This window comes from Aplidium turbinatum, chromosome 17, assembly GCF_918807975.1.
Source record: "Aplidium turbinatum chromosome 17, kaAplTurb1.1, whole genome shotgun sequence".
NCBI lineage: Eukaryota > Metazoa > Chordata > Ascidiacea > Aplousobranchia > Polyclinidae > Aplidium > Aplidium turbinatum.
The window spans coordinates 9,570,566-9,586,996 of NC_137488.1; the positions used below are offsets into that span (position 1 = coordinate 9,570,566).

A 16,431-nucleotide genomic window follows, 5' to 3' on the forward strand; every position below is an offset into this window, starting at 1 on the left:
ATCTTAGTTACGGTAACTCAGTTTAGATCCGATTTTGAGGTCACCACTTGATCAATTAGTTCACTCATGGCTACTTGGAGGTGGTTTTTGTACATTGGTTGAACGTAAGGTAATGATTTTATCCTGAACACTCTTTGAAAGTTTTGATTAAATTATGATAGCAAAACACAGATTGTTTTGGTTTTGCATATTGATTTTTCTAATTTTTGTCATTATTTTTTAGCTTTCTCGATAAATGACATACAAGTTAGCAGTTGAGCGAATGCTCAGCCAATAACTTTTTAATCCATTTTGTTTTCAGATGACTTTTGTTTTCTGACTTTTTGTTTTCAGACTTTTGTGCATCAAGTTTAAAGCCAAATTGTTGCAGCAGAAATTGTTAAGTAGTTTACTAGTATCTAACTTAATTGCATTTAAATCAGCGATAAAATTTAAAAGTGCAGGATATGAACAGGAATGGGAATGAAATATTTCTGTAGTTTCCCTAAAGTTTTACTAATCTAAATCACGTAGTTTTGTAGCATACTGGCACAATTGATAATAATATTACATAAACGTCTCGTTTGCTAAAATCGTTTTTCTTGAAAACTGGGTAATCATTAATAATGAAGTGTTTATTTAGCTTGTAGCCTACTAGCATATCTTATTAACTTCCGTACTTAAGACCAAAACGTTAAGCTTTCATCAACATTTTATTTTTACGTTTATAAACAAATGAAATCCGACAGGCAAGGCGTCTGTTTCATTACATATACTCAGCGTCTATTTCACCAATTGTACGTTTAGCTGGTATTTTTAAAATACTTTTTCATCATCATCATTAAGTTCCTTCCTCTCGTCGAGGGTTGGAGGCAATGAGACGCCAAGTTTCTCTGTTGTGATATTTTTTTACTGCAGTTTTGTAATTAAGTCCAGACCAGTCTTCAATATCATTAGTCTAAATTCTTGGTGGTCTGCCCCTATTTCGTTTGCCGTTCATTTTTCCTTCTAGTAGTTGTCTTTGAATAGAATTATTGCGAATGATGTGGCCAAAATATTTTAATTTTTCTGATTTAATTGTTCGTAGAATTTCCGTGTTGGTTTGTATTCTGGATAGTACATCTTTGTTTGTGATTTTATCCTTCCATGAAATTTTAAGCATTCTTCTATAAATCCACATTTCAAATGCCTCAAGTCGTTTAACCATTTGTGATGACAGTGTCCATGTTTCTGCATTGTAAAGTCACGTAGTCCAGATATAACATTTCATAATTCGTTTTCGAGTGTTGATGTTAATTTTGTATGTTGTTAATGTCTTTTTCATTTTTACAAAGTTGTAAAATACTTTTTAAATCGTTGATTTAAGCAAAGACATGTACACTTAGCCTACTGCTTGCTCCGAACTAGACTTTCTAACTTAGGCCTATTTCTCACAAACTTAAGAACAGCGAGAAATTAAACTAAAGAAAAAAGTCTGCTTTCAAAAGATCTCTGTGAAGACAATAAATGAAATGTTTAAAATATGATAAGTGAACTAACTGTTCCAAAACGAATTCAAACATACAAATTTAGTAAAGAGGTTATAACTAACTCTGTAAAACCATAGCAAAACAAAACAACAGCATGGTATATTAGCTCAAACAAATCAGACTTTGTCATCAAGCTCTCGGTTTGAATGAGGATAAATGATGGATTGTAGATTATAGCCTAAAACATTTGTGGTTTTATAACAGACTCAATTCCGCTGTGTTGTTTCGTTTTTTTTAAATAAGTTGCTTACTATTTTCAATATCAAATATCCAATTTTCGTTCAAATAAAAAGAGTCTAACTAAGTTTTATAGTATAGTTCACTTTTAGACGACATTAGGCCTTGTTTAAGTCATTCTACAAAATAATACTCATTTCATAAATCAAGAAACTGCATAAGCAAATCTCTCTTGTACTGTTGCTTGAAATGACCATTGACTATCCAACAAAATGTTTGTCATGTACAATATAGTTCGCATACAAAGAATCAGTTCATGAATGAAAAGAAACGTAAACAAGCTTTTATGATTTCACAAATCGAATCGGATGTAGAAAAAAGTTTAAAACTTCTGTTTGCCAAAATGAGTTTGGTTGTGGGTGTCACTGTGTGATTAAATTCAACAAACTTTTTTTTTTAGTCTACATTTGCTTTCCATGGGCTACTTGAATGTTGAGGGGGGAGGTTACTTAATAACTTCATTTATGACAAATAAAAATATGTTGCTTTAATATATTTTGATTGTTGAATTATATTGTTGATGTTTTGCAGTTAAAATACTTCAATTATTTCAAATGGCTGCTAAAGAAGCTTTATGTTATGTCATAATCTTGCTCCTAGCAGCTGGAGTAATTACAACTTTGTTAGTGGTATTGATGGTTCCCAGTGTTTCCCAAGGAAAAAACAATGATGAAGTTATGCCACCAGAACCTACAGAACCACCACAACCAACGGAACCACCACAACCAACGGAACCAACCAAAACAACGGAACCACCTTTAGGAAATGGCTTTGCCTATGCAGAAGGTACAGCATGTGTATTTAGAGTCTAAAATTCTGTGCTCTCGAGTGCTGTAAAACAATTGATTTGATTAATTTTATGAAAAGATTTATATGTTGTATTTAGATTATATCATAACTTTAATGGTATCATTTTACTTAACTTTAACTGTGAAGTTCATCACCTAGCCAGAATTTTATCAATATATTTGTACTGAAAAAAGGACCAAGTTTGTCATATTAATACTCAATGAAACTGAACGCTGTAGGCTACGTTTACTCACACTCAAAAACTCTTTACAGTGCCTGGATTTGGAAGTTTTAAAGGCCGCATACCTTCTGAAGGAGCTGCTATATTTGCTGGAATTCCTTTCAGTGAGCCTCCGATAGGGGATGCTAGATGGAAAAAACCAAGTCCTCTTTCGAGCTTGAGCTATCCAGGAAGTTATTACAACGCTACTTTTTCTCGACCAGGATGTCCTCAGATTTGTACTCTGCCATCCCCTCAATACGTTTGTCCAAGTGAGGTTAGTTTACCAAGCTTCCTTTATCACAAACTACAAGTCGGAATAGGAAAGTATCCACTCATCTTCTTTATCAAGTTCTACTTTCAGATTATATTCTGCACGTTCTACATACACAGTTTTTCCCAATAATACTCAATTTGATTCAAGAAATCATTTATTTTTATGCAGATTGACGAAGATTGTCTACATATTAATATATATGTGCCAAGAAAATTGCTGAAAACAGCCGCAGTCAATAACGAAGGTGGTTTTGAGCTGATAGACAACATACAGGACGCTAAAATTCCAGTTATGTTTTTTTGTTATGGAGGAGCTTTCATAGCAGGAGGAAACGGTGTCACACTATACGACGCGAGATTTTTAGCCGAAAAAGGAGAAGTTATCGTAGCTGTACCAAATTACAGGTATTCTGAGATTCTGGTTGACTATGCAACCACTTGTTACCTTTGATCCACTTTAAGACTTCTTTCTTAGAAATTAATTTTAAACTACTTTGTATTGTTTGCTATATTAGAGTTACTATTTTTAATCACCAAAACAGAGCACACATTTTTAATACATTTTTTCAACGCCTTTGTTTTTCCGCATCGCCTGTATCCTCTATGTCTATTGGCTACTCCACAAAACACGAGAGCTGCAAACACTATAGCTGAAGTTCGCGCATTAAATTAAATTAAAAGGTAAACGTGGTTCCATACTTGAATTCACGTGTCGGGAATGAGAAGATGTAGTTCTCATTGTACTAAGTCTTCGGCATTAATTAGAGTAAGGTGGCCAGTTCCATTCTCTCGACCCTCAGTCTATCCTTCAACAATTAGCCTACGCCTACCCAATTTATTACACCCTAGGTAGAGGTGAACGGTGTTTCCAGCAACCAGCTGAAGCCGGGAGTCGAACTAAGTTTGTATTATTGAAAAGCTAACGCTTTATCCGCTGCGCCATACCACCGTCAAATTAATTACGGTACTAAAATTCAGTGAGGATGAAGCTTTAGAAGCAAAAAAAAATATTTGATTTAACTTACGTATATATATATTTTTTAATTGTAGCATCAGTTTTTGCAGCTTTATGAAACTGGTTCTACGTAGCCCAAGCTTCTAAAGACCACCTCTCTTACTCTCTCATTTGACCGTTGTGGCTGCACCAGGAAAACAAAATATTTCTCGTGTCGTATGTAAAACAAGCGATGCCGCCAGAATAAAACTGCACAATTTCTAGAAGTTCGTTTTACATTTGAATGATGTGGCAGGTTGCTTAGTTCCAGTATAATATTTTTAATCCGTCAGCCAGCCTTGTTAGTGATCAAAGCATAAAGATTAAACTTATTTTTCCCGGAAACGACCACATCACATGGTTGAAAGTGTACTACCAGACCTTCAAGACAAGGCCTTGATCTCTTGAAGGAATGTTGAAAACCTTACGGCGAGGGCAAGGGAACATGTAGTCTGTGACAATATTCATCATCATCATAATCCATCGTCGGTTTGTTCCCCACTAGTGGGGGTGGCCGATTGTTTCCGCGCAGCAATTGTTTTTTTTTCCTCTTCTCCATTTCACCCTGTCCCTTGCATCTTCCTCCTTCAGTCCGACTTTTTTAAATTCATCCTTCACTTGTTGTTTCCACGTTCTTCTTGGACGACCGCGTTTCCTCTTCCCATCCACCTTTAGATCTAGTGCCTTTCTAAGAAAACTTCCTTCCTCCCTCCTTATCACATGTCCATACCATCTTACTCCATTTGCCCTTGCCATTTCGTCTATGGTCTCTCTCATCTCTAGCATATCCAACAATTCTTCAGTCCTTTTTTCCCTTCTCGTTTTCACCCCAGACATTGCTCTCACCATTGACCTTTCCGTTCTTCTCAGGATTGCCAGTTCACTCTCTCTCAATACTCATGTCTCGCTACCATATAGCATTGCAGGCCGCACACAGCTCCGATATACTTTTCCTTTCATCCTTAGTGAAAATTTTCTGCCATACAACATTTCCCCACATTCCCTGAACTTTGCCCAGCCCAATCTTGCCCTTGTTGTCACCGCTGCTTCACATCCACCAGTTCCATCTATCCGATCACCCAGATACCAGAAGTCTGTCACTGTTTTGATGCCATGGCAAAACTCATCATCATGGCCTTCCACTTCATTCCTTCCTTTACTGCATTTCTCACATACAAAACACTTCGCCAATCTTGTTGCGGCTCTCTTGACATTAGCACATCTTGCATGTACCCACTTTCCACATTCCTTGCATTGCATTGAATTTTTCATCACTCTCTTGCCACATATTCCACAGGGATCTACTTTTCTCTCAACAACTGTTCCTTCTGCTCCACTCACCATCACTTTTGTTTTTTCAAGATTCACCTTCATACCCTTGGTTTCAAATGCTTCTTTCCATTTCTCAAACTTTCTCTCCAGTCCCTCCATACTATTACTTGTCAAGACCAGGTCGTCTGCATACAAAATTTCACTCAATAAGCCCTCCCTCACTCCTTCAGTTACAACGTCAACCACAATAGCAAATATCAGAGGTGACAAAACTGATCCTTGGTGTACACCAACCTTCACAAAAAACTCGTTTGAATAATTTGATCCAACTCTCACTTTTGTTCTTGCATCCTCATACATAGACATCACAGCTCTCACTAATACCTCAGGTATACCTCTTTTCCTCATTGCCCACTCCATCACTTTCCTTGGTACTCTGTCAAATGCCTTTTCTAAGTCGACGAAACACATATATAGTTTTCTCTGCTTCTCTCAGTATTTCTCCTGCATTCTTCTCAATATAAACAGAGCATCCACTGTACCTTTTCCTGGCATAAATCCACACTGCATATAATTTAATTTCACCAATGTTCTCAACCTCTTTTCTAGTATTCACTCCACAATTTTCATTCCATGCTCTAGTAGTTTTACACCTCTATATGCACTGCAACTTCTCACATCCCCTTTTCTCTTGAACAGTGGAACAACAGTACTATGCTTCCACTCCTCCGGCATTCCCTCTCCATCTAATACCCTTTGGCTAAGTTGTAGCATTACTTCAATTCCCAACTCTCCACTTGCTTTTATCATCTCTACGCTGATAAAATCATCTCTCACAATATTATTTATTAGATATCTGTTATCGCAGTCACGAAGTATTGGTCCACACAGAATTTGAACAAAGTTTAACATATTTTGTATATCTTTCATGTGCTGTGAATTTCTTATACACAGCTGCATTTATGTCATACTGTTTTTTTTCATAGATCAGGATAGGCTTATCCCAGAGGTGGGAAAATGGCTGAAGTAGCTGGCCACAATATTGATGCAAAGTTTGTCCGAAATGATCCCTAATCCCACATAGTTTAAGAAACAAGATTCAGACAACATTAATTTTGGCATGGAATGAAATGCTATCTTAAAATGGGCAAGTTAACCATGATACCTGGTTTCAGCTACACGTAGCAATCAAACTATGTTTCACTTTAGGTTACCCAATTTATAGCTGACAATGGATAAAGGGGCAGACCTACAAAGATTGGAATAAACTGCTGTTAACATTTTCTAGTTTTGGTAACCAGGATGTAAGGTTTTATCGTATTTTACAATTGACGGACGCTTTCAACAAAATGCAAGCTGTGTTTTATTTTAATTATTTAAAAGCGAAAAGGAAGATATTTCGGTATTTTGAACGTCCGACGACTTTAATGATTTCAGTAAGACTGACAAGCAGTGTATTCAGAAGAAATTGGGAGGAAAAAGTATTCAAATTACAGTTCAAAGTGAGTTATGGTTCTTGACCTGAAGTGACCATACTCCAGTTTAATGAAATCATTGAAAAAAAAATTGCATTTTAAATTACATATAACAGTGAATACCAACTCATCGTTTTCGCTTGCTGATATACTAGCCAAGTTGTCTATTCAACTTGTGGCAAAGTGTTACTTTACAAAGGGGAAATGCAAGCATTTCCTTTCTCTGTCATTTATACAACATACAGTCGAGTGGCCGCTGCCAAACCTTGTCTGGTTTGTTGTTGTGTAGAGTCGGTCCTTTTGGCTTTTTTTACCAAAACAATGGAACGAGCGATCCAGCTCTTGGAAATTTTGGAATCTGGGATCAAATCGAAGCCTTGCGCTGGGTGAACGATAAGATTGGCTACTTTGGTGGAGATCCAACGCAGGTAATACTTGAAGTTTATCACATCGCACTCTTCATTTTTACACTCTTCCACATGCATGCATTTAAGTGTTCTGCCCAAAACTCAGCGGCATGTTTCTGAGCAGTGCCGAACCGGCACCCTTTCGAAGGTCGTACAAGGGCTGTCGCCACACGATCATGGAGCCGACATGCTGATAGCCAATAAAAATCGCATATAAATAACGGATAATTTGAGACCAGCAGCAATAGTTATGCGGTATAGCCACCATATACAATGTGTTTTGCATTACTTTTTCTCAAGTGGCCTGGATAATTTATTCTTATATGTATTTTCATAATTGTTGGTTCACTCGATTTCGACATTTGGTCACCATGGAAATCATCTCCCATCACAGCTCTTGATTCCTCGCTAGTTATTTGCAAATATTTCTTCAGCCTACGTTAAGTTCAAGTAAAAGCAAGATTAAGTTTTTGTGTTTTCGATATTGCTGATATTTTAGATATTACTACGCTACTTTTTGAGATGGCTCATGCGCTATAGATCGCAATTTGAGATAATCAACAAGAAATGACGTCATATACTGCACGCAAACACCATCACTGTTGCGCACTAGACCCAATTTTGTCAAGGGTTTCATTTCCATTGGAGGATCAAAGAATTGACTTGTATCATTAAAATTTTGATGGTGCGTTTTTTTCAGTGCTCTGCTATTTCATTGATTTCTTTTCTAAACAAACTTACAATATGATCAGGTTACAATATTTGGTCAAAGTGCAGGGGCACAAAGTGTGGCCGTGCACCTTTCAAACACGTACAGCGATCCTTTATTCAAAGGAGCTATTTTGGAGAGCAATCCGTTTGGAATAAGTTATAAAACCACCGATGAAGCCCAAGATACATGCGACAAATTTGTAGAATCATTTACTACGAACAAGTGCAGGTAAGAAAGTTATATAACAATAAATCGTAAAGGCTATATTTCCAACTAGCGACTTGAAGAGGAACTTTAGTGGTTCCAATAGATTCAGAGTTGATCAACGAGTTGTAGAGAAAAACGATTTAATAGGCCAAAACTATTTGACGCTCATCCACGGAACACTGGCGATATGAGTGATTGTGCAGTACGGCGCATGTCTGTAGCTTGCTATGGGTGGCAAGCCCAAGAGGTAGTTTGTGGTGATAATGAAAGTAAACTTGCATACCAACTTTATTAAGAAATTTTCTCAATAAGCAAAGTCATTGAAAAGCTAGGATGGGTTAATTATTGTTAACTTGATTTTGCTGATGAAGCAATTTTTTACCGAAGATTATTGCTCATTTTTTCTCAGTTTTTAAAAGGCACATGACCAAATTATTTCCATTTCCATGCTTCTGCTACTGGCTTAAAATAAGCGTGCTCTTAAAACCACTGTAAAACGTTACGAAAAGAGAAAACTTTGATTTTTCTTTTTTTTGTGAAAGCGGCGAGTTACCAAGCTCCACTTTGTATCTGTTTCTAAACAAGAAACGTGCCAAGCAATGCTTTTAATAGCTGATGCTGTGACGTTAGAGCACAGACATCAAATAAATGCCAAACGGGGAATTCTGTCCCCACTTTCAGAATATTTGTACTCTGAAATAACTAGTTATTTAGAAGTAATAGACTAGCAAACGTTGAAGAACAAACCTTGCTTAAAAACTGGAAACAATGGCTATTGAAAAGATGAAGACCTTGCATTTAGAGATCATCATAACACAAGCAGAAAAATAACTTCTGGAATAAGCTGTTTTCGGTTAACTTATTAACTTGAACAACAGATTAATCAAAACTAATTTAATATTCTTTTGCAAAATAAAAAATAAAATAATAATAAAATAACATTTTTGCTTCAGCCCCAATGACATGGAGTGTCTTCGTGATCTTACAATGGATGAAATTCTTGTCGCTTTGAAAAACTTTTCTCTGGGAGACCAATTCAATAAAGATTCCATTTCACAACTCTTTGAACCATGGGCACCTATCATTGACAATGATCTATTAACTGAGCACCCGTTCTATACATTTCTAAATGTAAGAAAATTTTACCACTTGTTAGCGTTTCTAAGTAAAAGTTATTTTCAATTAAATGATTTGTAGTAAAAATGATTGTTTTCATTTAAAAAATTTTTCATAGCTCGTCACGCCACTGTCGAAGTCAGATAAGAGATTTGTCACTAATTTTTTGAGGTTGTTGTCGTCACGGGAAAGGCTGAGAGGCAGTGGGTGAGGTTGTGCTTCATCGTCTGATTGTCCAAGCCACAATCACACATTGGGTCGGGAGCCATCTTTCATAGAAAAAGATTGCATTCATTTCTCCCGTCAATATTGCAAATACTATTGACCGTTTACAGCATGTGTAGACTATAAAGTTTACTTAAAGCTCACAATAAAGTAGCCTGTGCAACTGTCTCATTGTTTTTTGTTTTTTAGTTTTACTTTAAATTTAGTGCGTGCGATAAGAGATTTATTGCTCTTTTAAAAGGGAAGTAACCAAGACAAACCAATTCTTCATGGAACAACAAAAGATGAGGGCATGTTCTTCATCATAGAAGCAAGTAAAAATCCCATACCAAGCAATCAATTTTATGAACGTTTTTTAAAAATTATGTTTGGAAAAGAAAATGTGAATGACATAATGGATTTTTATCCACCAGATGTAAGTAAAAAGTAGATATAAGCTACAGTTGCCAATTTATTTTGTAATTAGTACACTCACATATGTTAACTTTTTAGTTTATAAAAATATTGCTATCACTTTCCGGTTAAGTAATTCTCAAAAAAATTTAGTTTTATCGATGTCACTATTCAGCAGTGAATCTGCACATTTCAGCACTGTCATGACTTTCGCTGAGGCAAAGAGGTTTAGTATTCGGTAGACTGGATTAATTGTAGCCTACCCTTCTTGTTTACGTTTAAGACATTGGTTGATGTAACTATAATCTACAGTGAATAAAGATACATACAGTACAATATAACATGCCTTTATATAAAGTTTGCTTGTAAACCAATGAGAGCGTCTCTTAGACATTGCTCAAATAGGCCTACGGTATCAATTTTTTAATTTGGTTTTATTTAGACGTGAATCAAAAGTTTCAATATTTTTTTCGAAGTGTGAAGATTCATCTGATCTTGACTGCGACAACAGATATCCAATAAATGACATTGTCACCGACTACATGTTCACTTGCCCTAGCCGAAAGGTTTTCAACACCCCCAAGAGGGATCAAGACCCTGCCTTGAGGGTCTGGTGGTACACCTTCAACCAAGTGTGGTCGTTTCCGGTAAAAAAAAGTTTAATCTTTGTGCTTTGTTTACTAACAAGACTAGATGATGGCTTAAAAATGTTTTTACTGGAACTAAGCAACCTTTTTATATCCATTAAATAAAGCAGGCTACATTGCATCGTTATTCAGATGTACAACGCAGTGTAGCCTATCTTATTTGATGGATGTTTCTTTGAAATTGTAATTTTTAGTTGGAAAAAGTGCCATTGTGGCTCTATATCTACAGCATACGTCAATACAGTTGCTACAACACAATGAATCAGTTTAGTCAATTCATCTCTGGAAGCTGAATACTGGCATTTACGCATACTCACAACCACAAAAGCTTCGAATGAACATTGTAGCCACAATCACAGAGGTCAACAAAATGCGTTTTTACTGATTGGAATGGTATTGTCTGTAAATTTGTTTCTTTCGCAAAAGCAGCGGTTCTTAACCTTTTCTGTTTTGTTACCCCATTTGAGTAGCCTATCCAGGGCATCTCCACTACCCCCACCCATGTCCGAGAAAAATAGAGTAACGATAGAATTTATGAAGTTACCAATAAACGAGCAGTCTAAAGAGAATGCAATGCCGTTTATGTCAAATTCCAAGAAACATGATTAATGAGAGACCTGAAACTGCTTCACTGCCTTCAAATGGTTGAACCGTGAGACATAAGTAGTGAGGCAGCACCACGTCCACAAGTCCTCATCAATAACCTGTTTCGAGATTTGTTCTTTGTCGTTTGCATGACTGAGAACTCTGCTTCACAGCGATACATTGATGCGGCCTAGACAAGAACTGCAAGGGCTTCCTCCCGAGCTGAGGGTAATCCTCTGTTTAGGTTGCCAGAATAAGACCACGCTTTTAAATGAATAAACTCAATTCCTTTCGAACGTCGCGCAGACATTTTCATCACTCGGCTACGCAGCCGACAACTGGATTCGACTCCGGATCTTATTGTTGGAGAGCAAAATCTTCTTGAGCTTGTCCGACTGCTTTTTGTCCAGCATCAGCGTCGTCGAATCCAATAGGCAACGATCATGGTCTTGCCAATCGTGTGTGGTTCCTTTGCTTTAGCAATCCTTATGGCGATACGATGAGACACCTTCGGTGCTTCTCCGGTCTGTTGAGCGAAGTGCCCCATAGCATCAATGCTTTCAACATTTGATTATACGTTGGTAACAATTAAGTTTTGCCCTGTTTTGTTCATTACCCCTTGGAAAACCCAAAATTACCCCATCTAGGGTAATTACCCACAATTTAAGAACCGCTGCGCTAGAGCAGTGGTTCTCAACCTTTTTGTTTTAGCGGATCCCTTTTGGTGCCTTCGAAGCAGTGGCGGACTCCTAAAACAATTTTATTTGACATTTTGGTATTTTGCGTCTCCTGATGAAATCAAATGTTTCATAAGTTTCGAAGCCACCAATTTAAGAAGAATTTGATGACCTCGTGACGCACTTATGACGATTGATAACATTGACGAAGTTATTTTATGAGCTATATAATTATGTAGGCACACAGAATCAAAAATCAGTAATCTATATGCTGAAATGTCTTTCTATAATTTTTTTTCAAAAATTAATAAAATTATTCTTTACAAAGAATTTTTCTCATTTTTTATTTGTAATCAACTTTAATTCGTTATAATCACAGTCATTGCGAAACCGCTGTGAGTGATGACAGACTGCTGACTAACGTTTGCACTTTTAAGTTAAGCATTGATTAACAATCTGCTTTTTCAGAAGAACTGAGTTAAACACAGCCAACATAGCCATATAAAAAGATTCAACTCATTTATATGATATTTATTTAGTTACAGGAAACCAAATTTTTTTTTAAATGTTGTATGTTATCAAACATGCTGCAAACCCTAAAACTTTTACGGACCCCTGAAATCACTTCGCGGCTCTCCGGTTGAGAACCATCACTATTCACTACCCTGGAGCTTTCTCAATAAATAAATGTCTAAGCGCATTGCTCAAGCGCATACGTCGAAACTTTGGACCTTTGTTACTTGGACTTGCCACTTTAACGTACACGAAGTTGGGTATTGAGAAAGAAGAGAGATTAATAGAGATGACTAACTGAACTAGATTTTCAAAATTATTTTTAGTCCAGGGCAGTACATAAGATTTTTTGCTTTGGTTTATCCATATATGTCTTCTAAAAGACAAAAAGATATTTCGGATTGCTCTGTAGGCTGCTTGAAAGGTTTTAAAAAATACGGTATGGTCAGAGTCTACTTCATTTTAACTCTATAACGATTGATAGTTTATTGATAATTTGTGACAAGTGATTGATAGTTTGTTTGCAATGACTGGATTTTAACCTAATACCTGTACTTTGTTTGTCACATGAATATACATTTCAACAGCAATTTTGGGAAAACTACACGGAATGCGCCGACCTGGTATGCCATTCTGCAGAACTTCCATATGTCTTTGATTTAGACCTATTGACTGACTTTGCTTTCACTGATGAAGAATCGTTGCTAGCAGATAAAATGGTTTACTTTTGGAGCAATTTTGCCAAATATGGTGATCCGAATCCACCAACGACAAATAGGCGTCACATCAGGGTAACTTTATAGTACTGTGAAGCAACAAAGAAATTGCACAAGTTCATTTTGGTCAGATTAAGTAACTTATTTTTGCTTTTCCTTGTTCTGAACTAAATCCTGTAAATGCATAATTCATGCATTTCAAAGATAAACGCAAGCAAATGTAATTAAAACAGACAATTCATTAAAGTTAAACTAGGCCTACAGTATAAATAAACAATTGAACAAAACAAGTGATTAAACTTTGTACTGAATATACTTAAAATTCGCACCCATCACATGCAATCTGTATATTCCAGTCGGCAATCACAGTGAACAAACTGAATTCAAGAGCAGAAGCTTTCCCTCCAATTGTTTCTTCTTGGCCAAGAATTTACGAAATGTACGAAGGCTCTGCTGGTGGAGAAGTTCAATACCAAACCATGAATTTGACTGGAAGCGGCGAAACAGTTGTAGATAATTTCATGAAGGAAAAATGCGATTTTTGGGACACGTTAAATCTCTACCTTGAAGACGAAATCAAGATAGGAAGAAATATTAACAATCTTAAAAAGATATTTGAAACTTTAAATCACAGTTAAAAGCTGCAGTTGTATCACAAATTTCTCGCAAATTGCTTAAGATATTTTGTTCTAATTTCAAGCGCATGCGAATGTTATTGCTTATAGGCTGCAAGTGCAAGCCACCATTTTTACATTCACTCTAAAAACTTTTCTTGTCAAAATATGTCTAACTTTAGAATGTGTGGCCCTGAATGTGTTAATCACTTTGCGAATTCAACAAATGAAACAATTTATTAATAAAATAAAATAGTAAAACAAGTTCACTTGTACATCGTTTTTTCTGGGAATGCTCATTTTTCTTATAATGTTACCACAAAGGTATGGGTCAAATAGAAAAATTTTCAGTAAAAAGGATACATCACGGTAAAAAGTAGTAAAAAGTTATCGCATGTGATTGCTTAATCAAAAGTTACTTTTTAATGCTGGGCTTTTCTGAGCTTGATGAATGTTTATAACTCGACAGGAAGACAATTCAAATCGCCAGTCGGATATGATCATCTATAGATAGTGCTTCTGTCTAGGCTAATATTGTTTCTCTATCACAAAAAAAATCAGTTCAAAAGCTCAGGCATAGGCTAAGTTGTCTTCTCCTTGTTGGCTATACCATGTTGCAGATATAGGCTTAGGCCTACACTTGGCGCAGTGTCGGGGTATTTCGGGCCCTGTGCGGAATATGCTTTGCGGGCCCCAATGACAATTATCCATTTCAGTAGCGTAGCTAGGTATTTTGAAAGGGGAGGGGGGGTTTGACGGTCGGCGGGCGAGGCCTGCCTGACGGCGTGGGCAACACCCAGCGGCAGGGGGTCTGGGGGTCTCCCCCAGAAAATTTTGAAAAATTACTTTGAATTTGGGGCATTCTGAGAGCATGTTCAACAAAAATTTGGGTATGAATATTACTGTAAAATGGTGCTGTCTGGTGGCATAGCAAAAGGATAAGATCATGCTTTCTTTGGCATTTTTCGGAAATAAAGCTATGTCTCATGTTGAGTCTGGATGCAACCTATTTCGTCCCCTGAAAAATTCGTACCCTGAAATCGAAGTAACAAAATCAAATTTCGACCTATTTCGTCCCCTGAAAAAATCGAGAGAAAGTTTGAAATGTTTGCGGCAACTCCGATCAGTGACTTCGGCTCTGTTGTTTTTTTTCTCGATCTTTTCAGGGTACGAAATGTTCAGGGGACGAAATAGATTGCACCTGTTGAGTCTCCATGTTTTCTTGTTGCTAATTCCTTTGTTGAATTCACTTGTTGAATTTTTCCATTAGAAATGACAAAATTACTGCATTTTCTGAGTAAATTGCGGGCCCCCTAATTTGCGGGCCCTGTGCGATCGCACGGTTTGCACACCCCAAAGACCGGCACTGCTCAGCGTGACCCGGTTAGTAGCGTTGGCAGGGAGTATTTTTGGAACCCGGCCCGGGATAGTTTTGAGGGACCGTACCCTTTCCAAAGAGCCCGAGAATTTAAAGGAACCATTGTGAATTCTTTGAATACAACAGCCTTTTTTTGAAGTGTCTAAATGTGAGACCCTTTGGCTCTTGTCGTCCATCCCATGGTGAAGTGTCTATCTTGAAGATCAAGATCAAGATCATCAAGAATAGGTGATCTTGAAGATCAAGATCAAGATCACCAAACTATGTGATCTTGAAGATCAAGATCAAGATGATCTTGAAGATCAAAATCACTTTCAAGATCACTTTTTGTGTACTTGAAAAAAATCAAGTTTTTCATCAATGATGTTGCAAAAAATAATTACTATAGCCTAAGCAACCTGGGTAAAGGTATATAGTTGGTATTGCTAACTTTTACTTTTAACTACTCGATCGCTGGCCTAAGAATTGTAATAAGTTAGTGACTGTTGCTATTAGGCCTATCAATTGTTGACGTAGTTTGCGTAGAATCGCAACGTCACACCCAAGGCCGAGATTAATTACAGCAGTACTGAAAAAGTCGCAAAATTTGCAATTAGTTTTATACATTTTATTTATAATAAATAAATAAAAATAAAGTTTGAACTGCATCATTTTTTATCAAATTTTTGTCTGATTCTTGTGGGAGTTTTTATACGTGTTACTAAGTAGTTTTAACTTTCACTGTATTATGTTAAAGTTTATTGCACCATTTATCCACATGGCAACGTTGATACTGTTGTCTGCTATCAAAAAAGTTCAGAGGTTTGCGGTCAGACAAACCGCTCCATACTCAGATCCTAAACAAGTCTTGGTCTGGTTGATTTGCTGCAATAAACCACTTTACATGACTAAAATCGGCTAGACTCCAAATTTTTTAACACCGCCATTTTAGACTTTTGAAACATCTAAAACTGGGTCAAAGAAAGCAAACATTTCTTTAAAATTCACACATGGAAATTGTGAACAAAGTTAAATCATATTTATTATACGTCAACACAAAGTAGTACACGGAAGTTGACTTCTTTATTATGACCAACACAGAAAACTTTTTCAATTTTGAAATGGCAACACGGACCAGATCAGATGGAGACTTTAAATCGTCTTTTGTTGGACACATATCTTTTTGGACAGCCACTTTTTGTACATCCTTTTTGTTCTTCTGCAACTGGCGAAACTCATTCCAACTCTTCAAAGTTTGCACCAATAGACCTACAAAAGTAGCCTGAGACTACGCTAAATTTAGGGGTCAGTAATCTTTTATAAGGGGGCTCGGGAACTTGAAAAAATCACATCGTATTTTTTCGGATATAGTGCAGTTTTTTATAAGTATCTTGATTTTAGGCTGGAGATTTAAATTGGTACCGGTGTAGCTGTCCAGAATTTAATGAGGTTCAAAATTTACTGCTGTCCAGAAGTTACAATAAGTCGACA

General features: G+C 36.7%; 1 protein-coding gene across 1 annotated transcript; it reads left to right on the forward strand.

The window, feature by feature from the left end:
• Positions 1-2,285: 2,285 nt before the first annotated feature.
• On the forward strand, positions 2,286-13,852 carry LOC145786707 (crystal protein-like). Its single transcript, XM_082598428.1, has 10 exons — positions 2,286-2,531; positions 2,808-3,031; positions 3,200-3,435; positions 7,061-7,199; positions 7,931-8,118; positions 9,051-9,228; positions 9,680-9,853; positions 10,308-10,478; positions 12,841-13,044; positions 13,326-13,852. The coding sequence occupies exons 1-10, from the start codon at positions 2,300-2,302 to the stop codon at positions 13,605-13,607; spliced, it is 2,028 nt and encodes a 675-aa protein (XP_082454554.1). The 5' UTR covers positions 2,286-2,299; the 3' UTR covers positions 13,608-13,852.
• Positions 13,853-16,431: the final 2,579 nt, after the last annotated feature.

Bases quoted from the DNA above. Each gene is read 5' to 3' on its own strand.
- LOC145786707 (XM_082598428.1), top strand. From the start codon at position 2,300: ATGGCTGCTAAAGAAGCTTTATGTTATGTCATAATCTTGCTCCTAGCA. The intron at 3,032-3,199 runs GTTAGTTTACCA...ATTTTTATGCAG, and splicing joins AATACGTTTGTCCAAGTGAG to ATTGACGAAGATTGTCTACA. The intron at 9,854-10,307 runs GTAAGTAAAAAG...TTTTTTTCGAAG, and splicing joins TGGATTTTTATCCACCAGAT to TGTGAAGATTCATCTGATCT.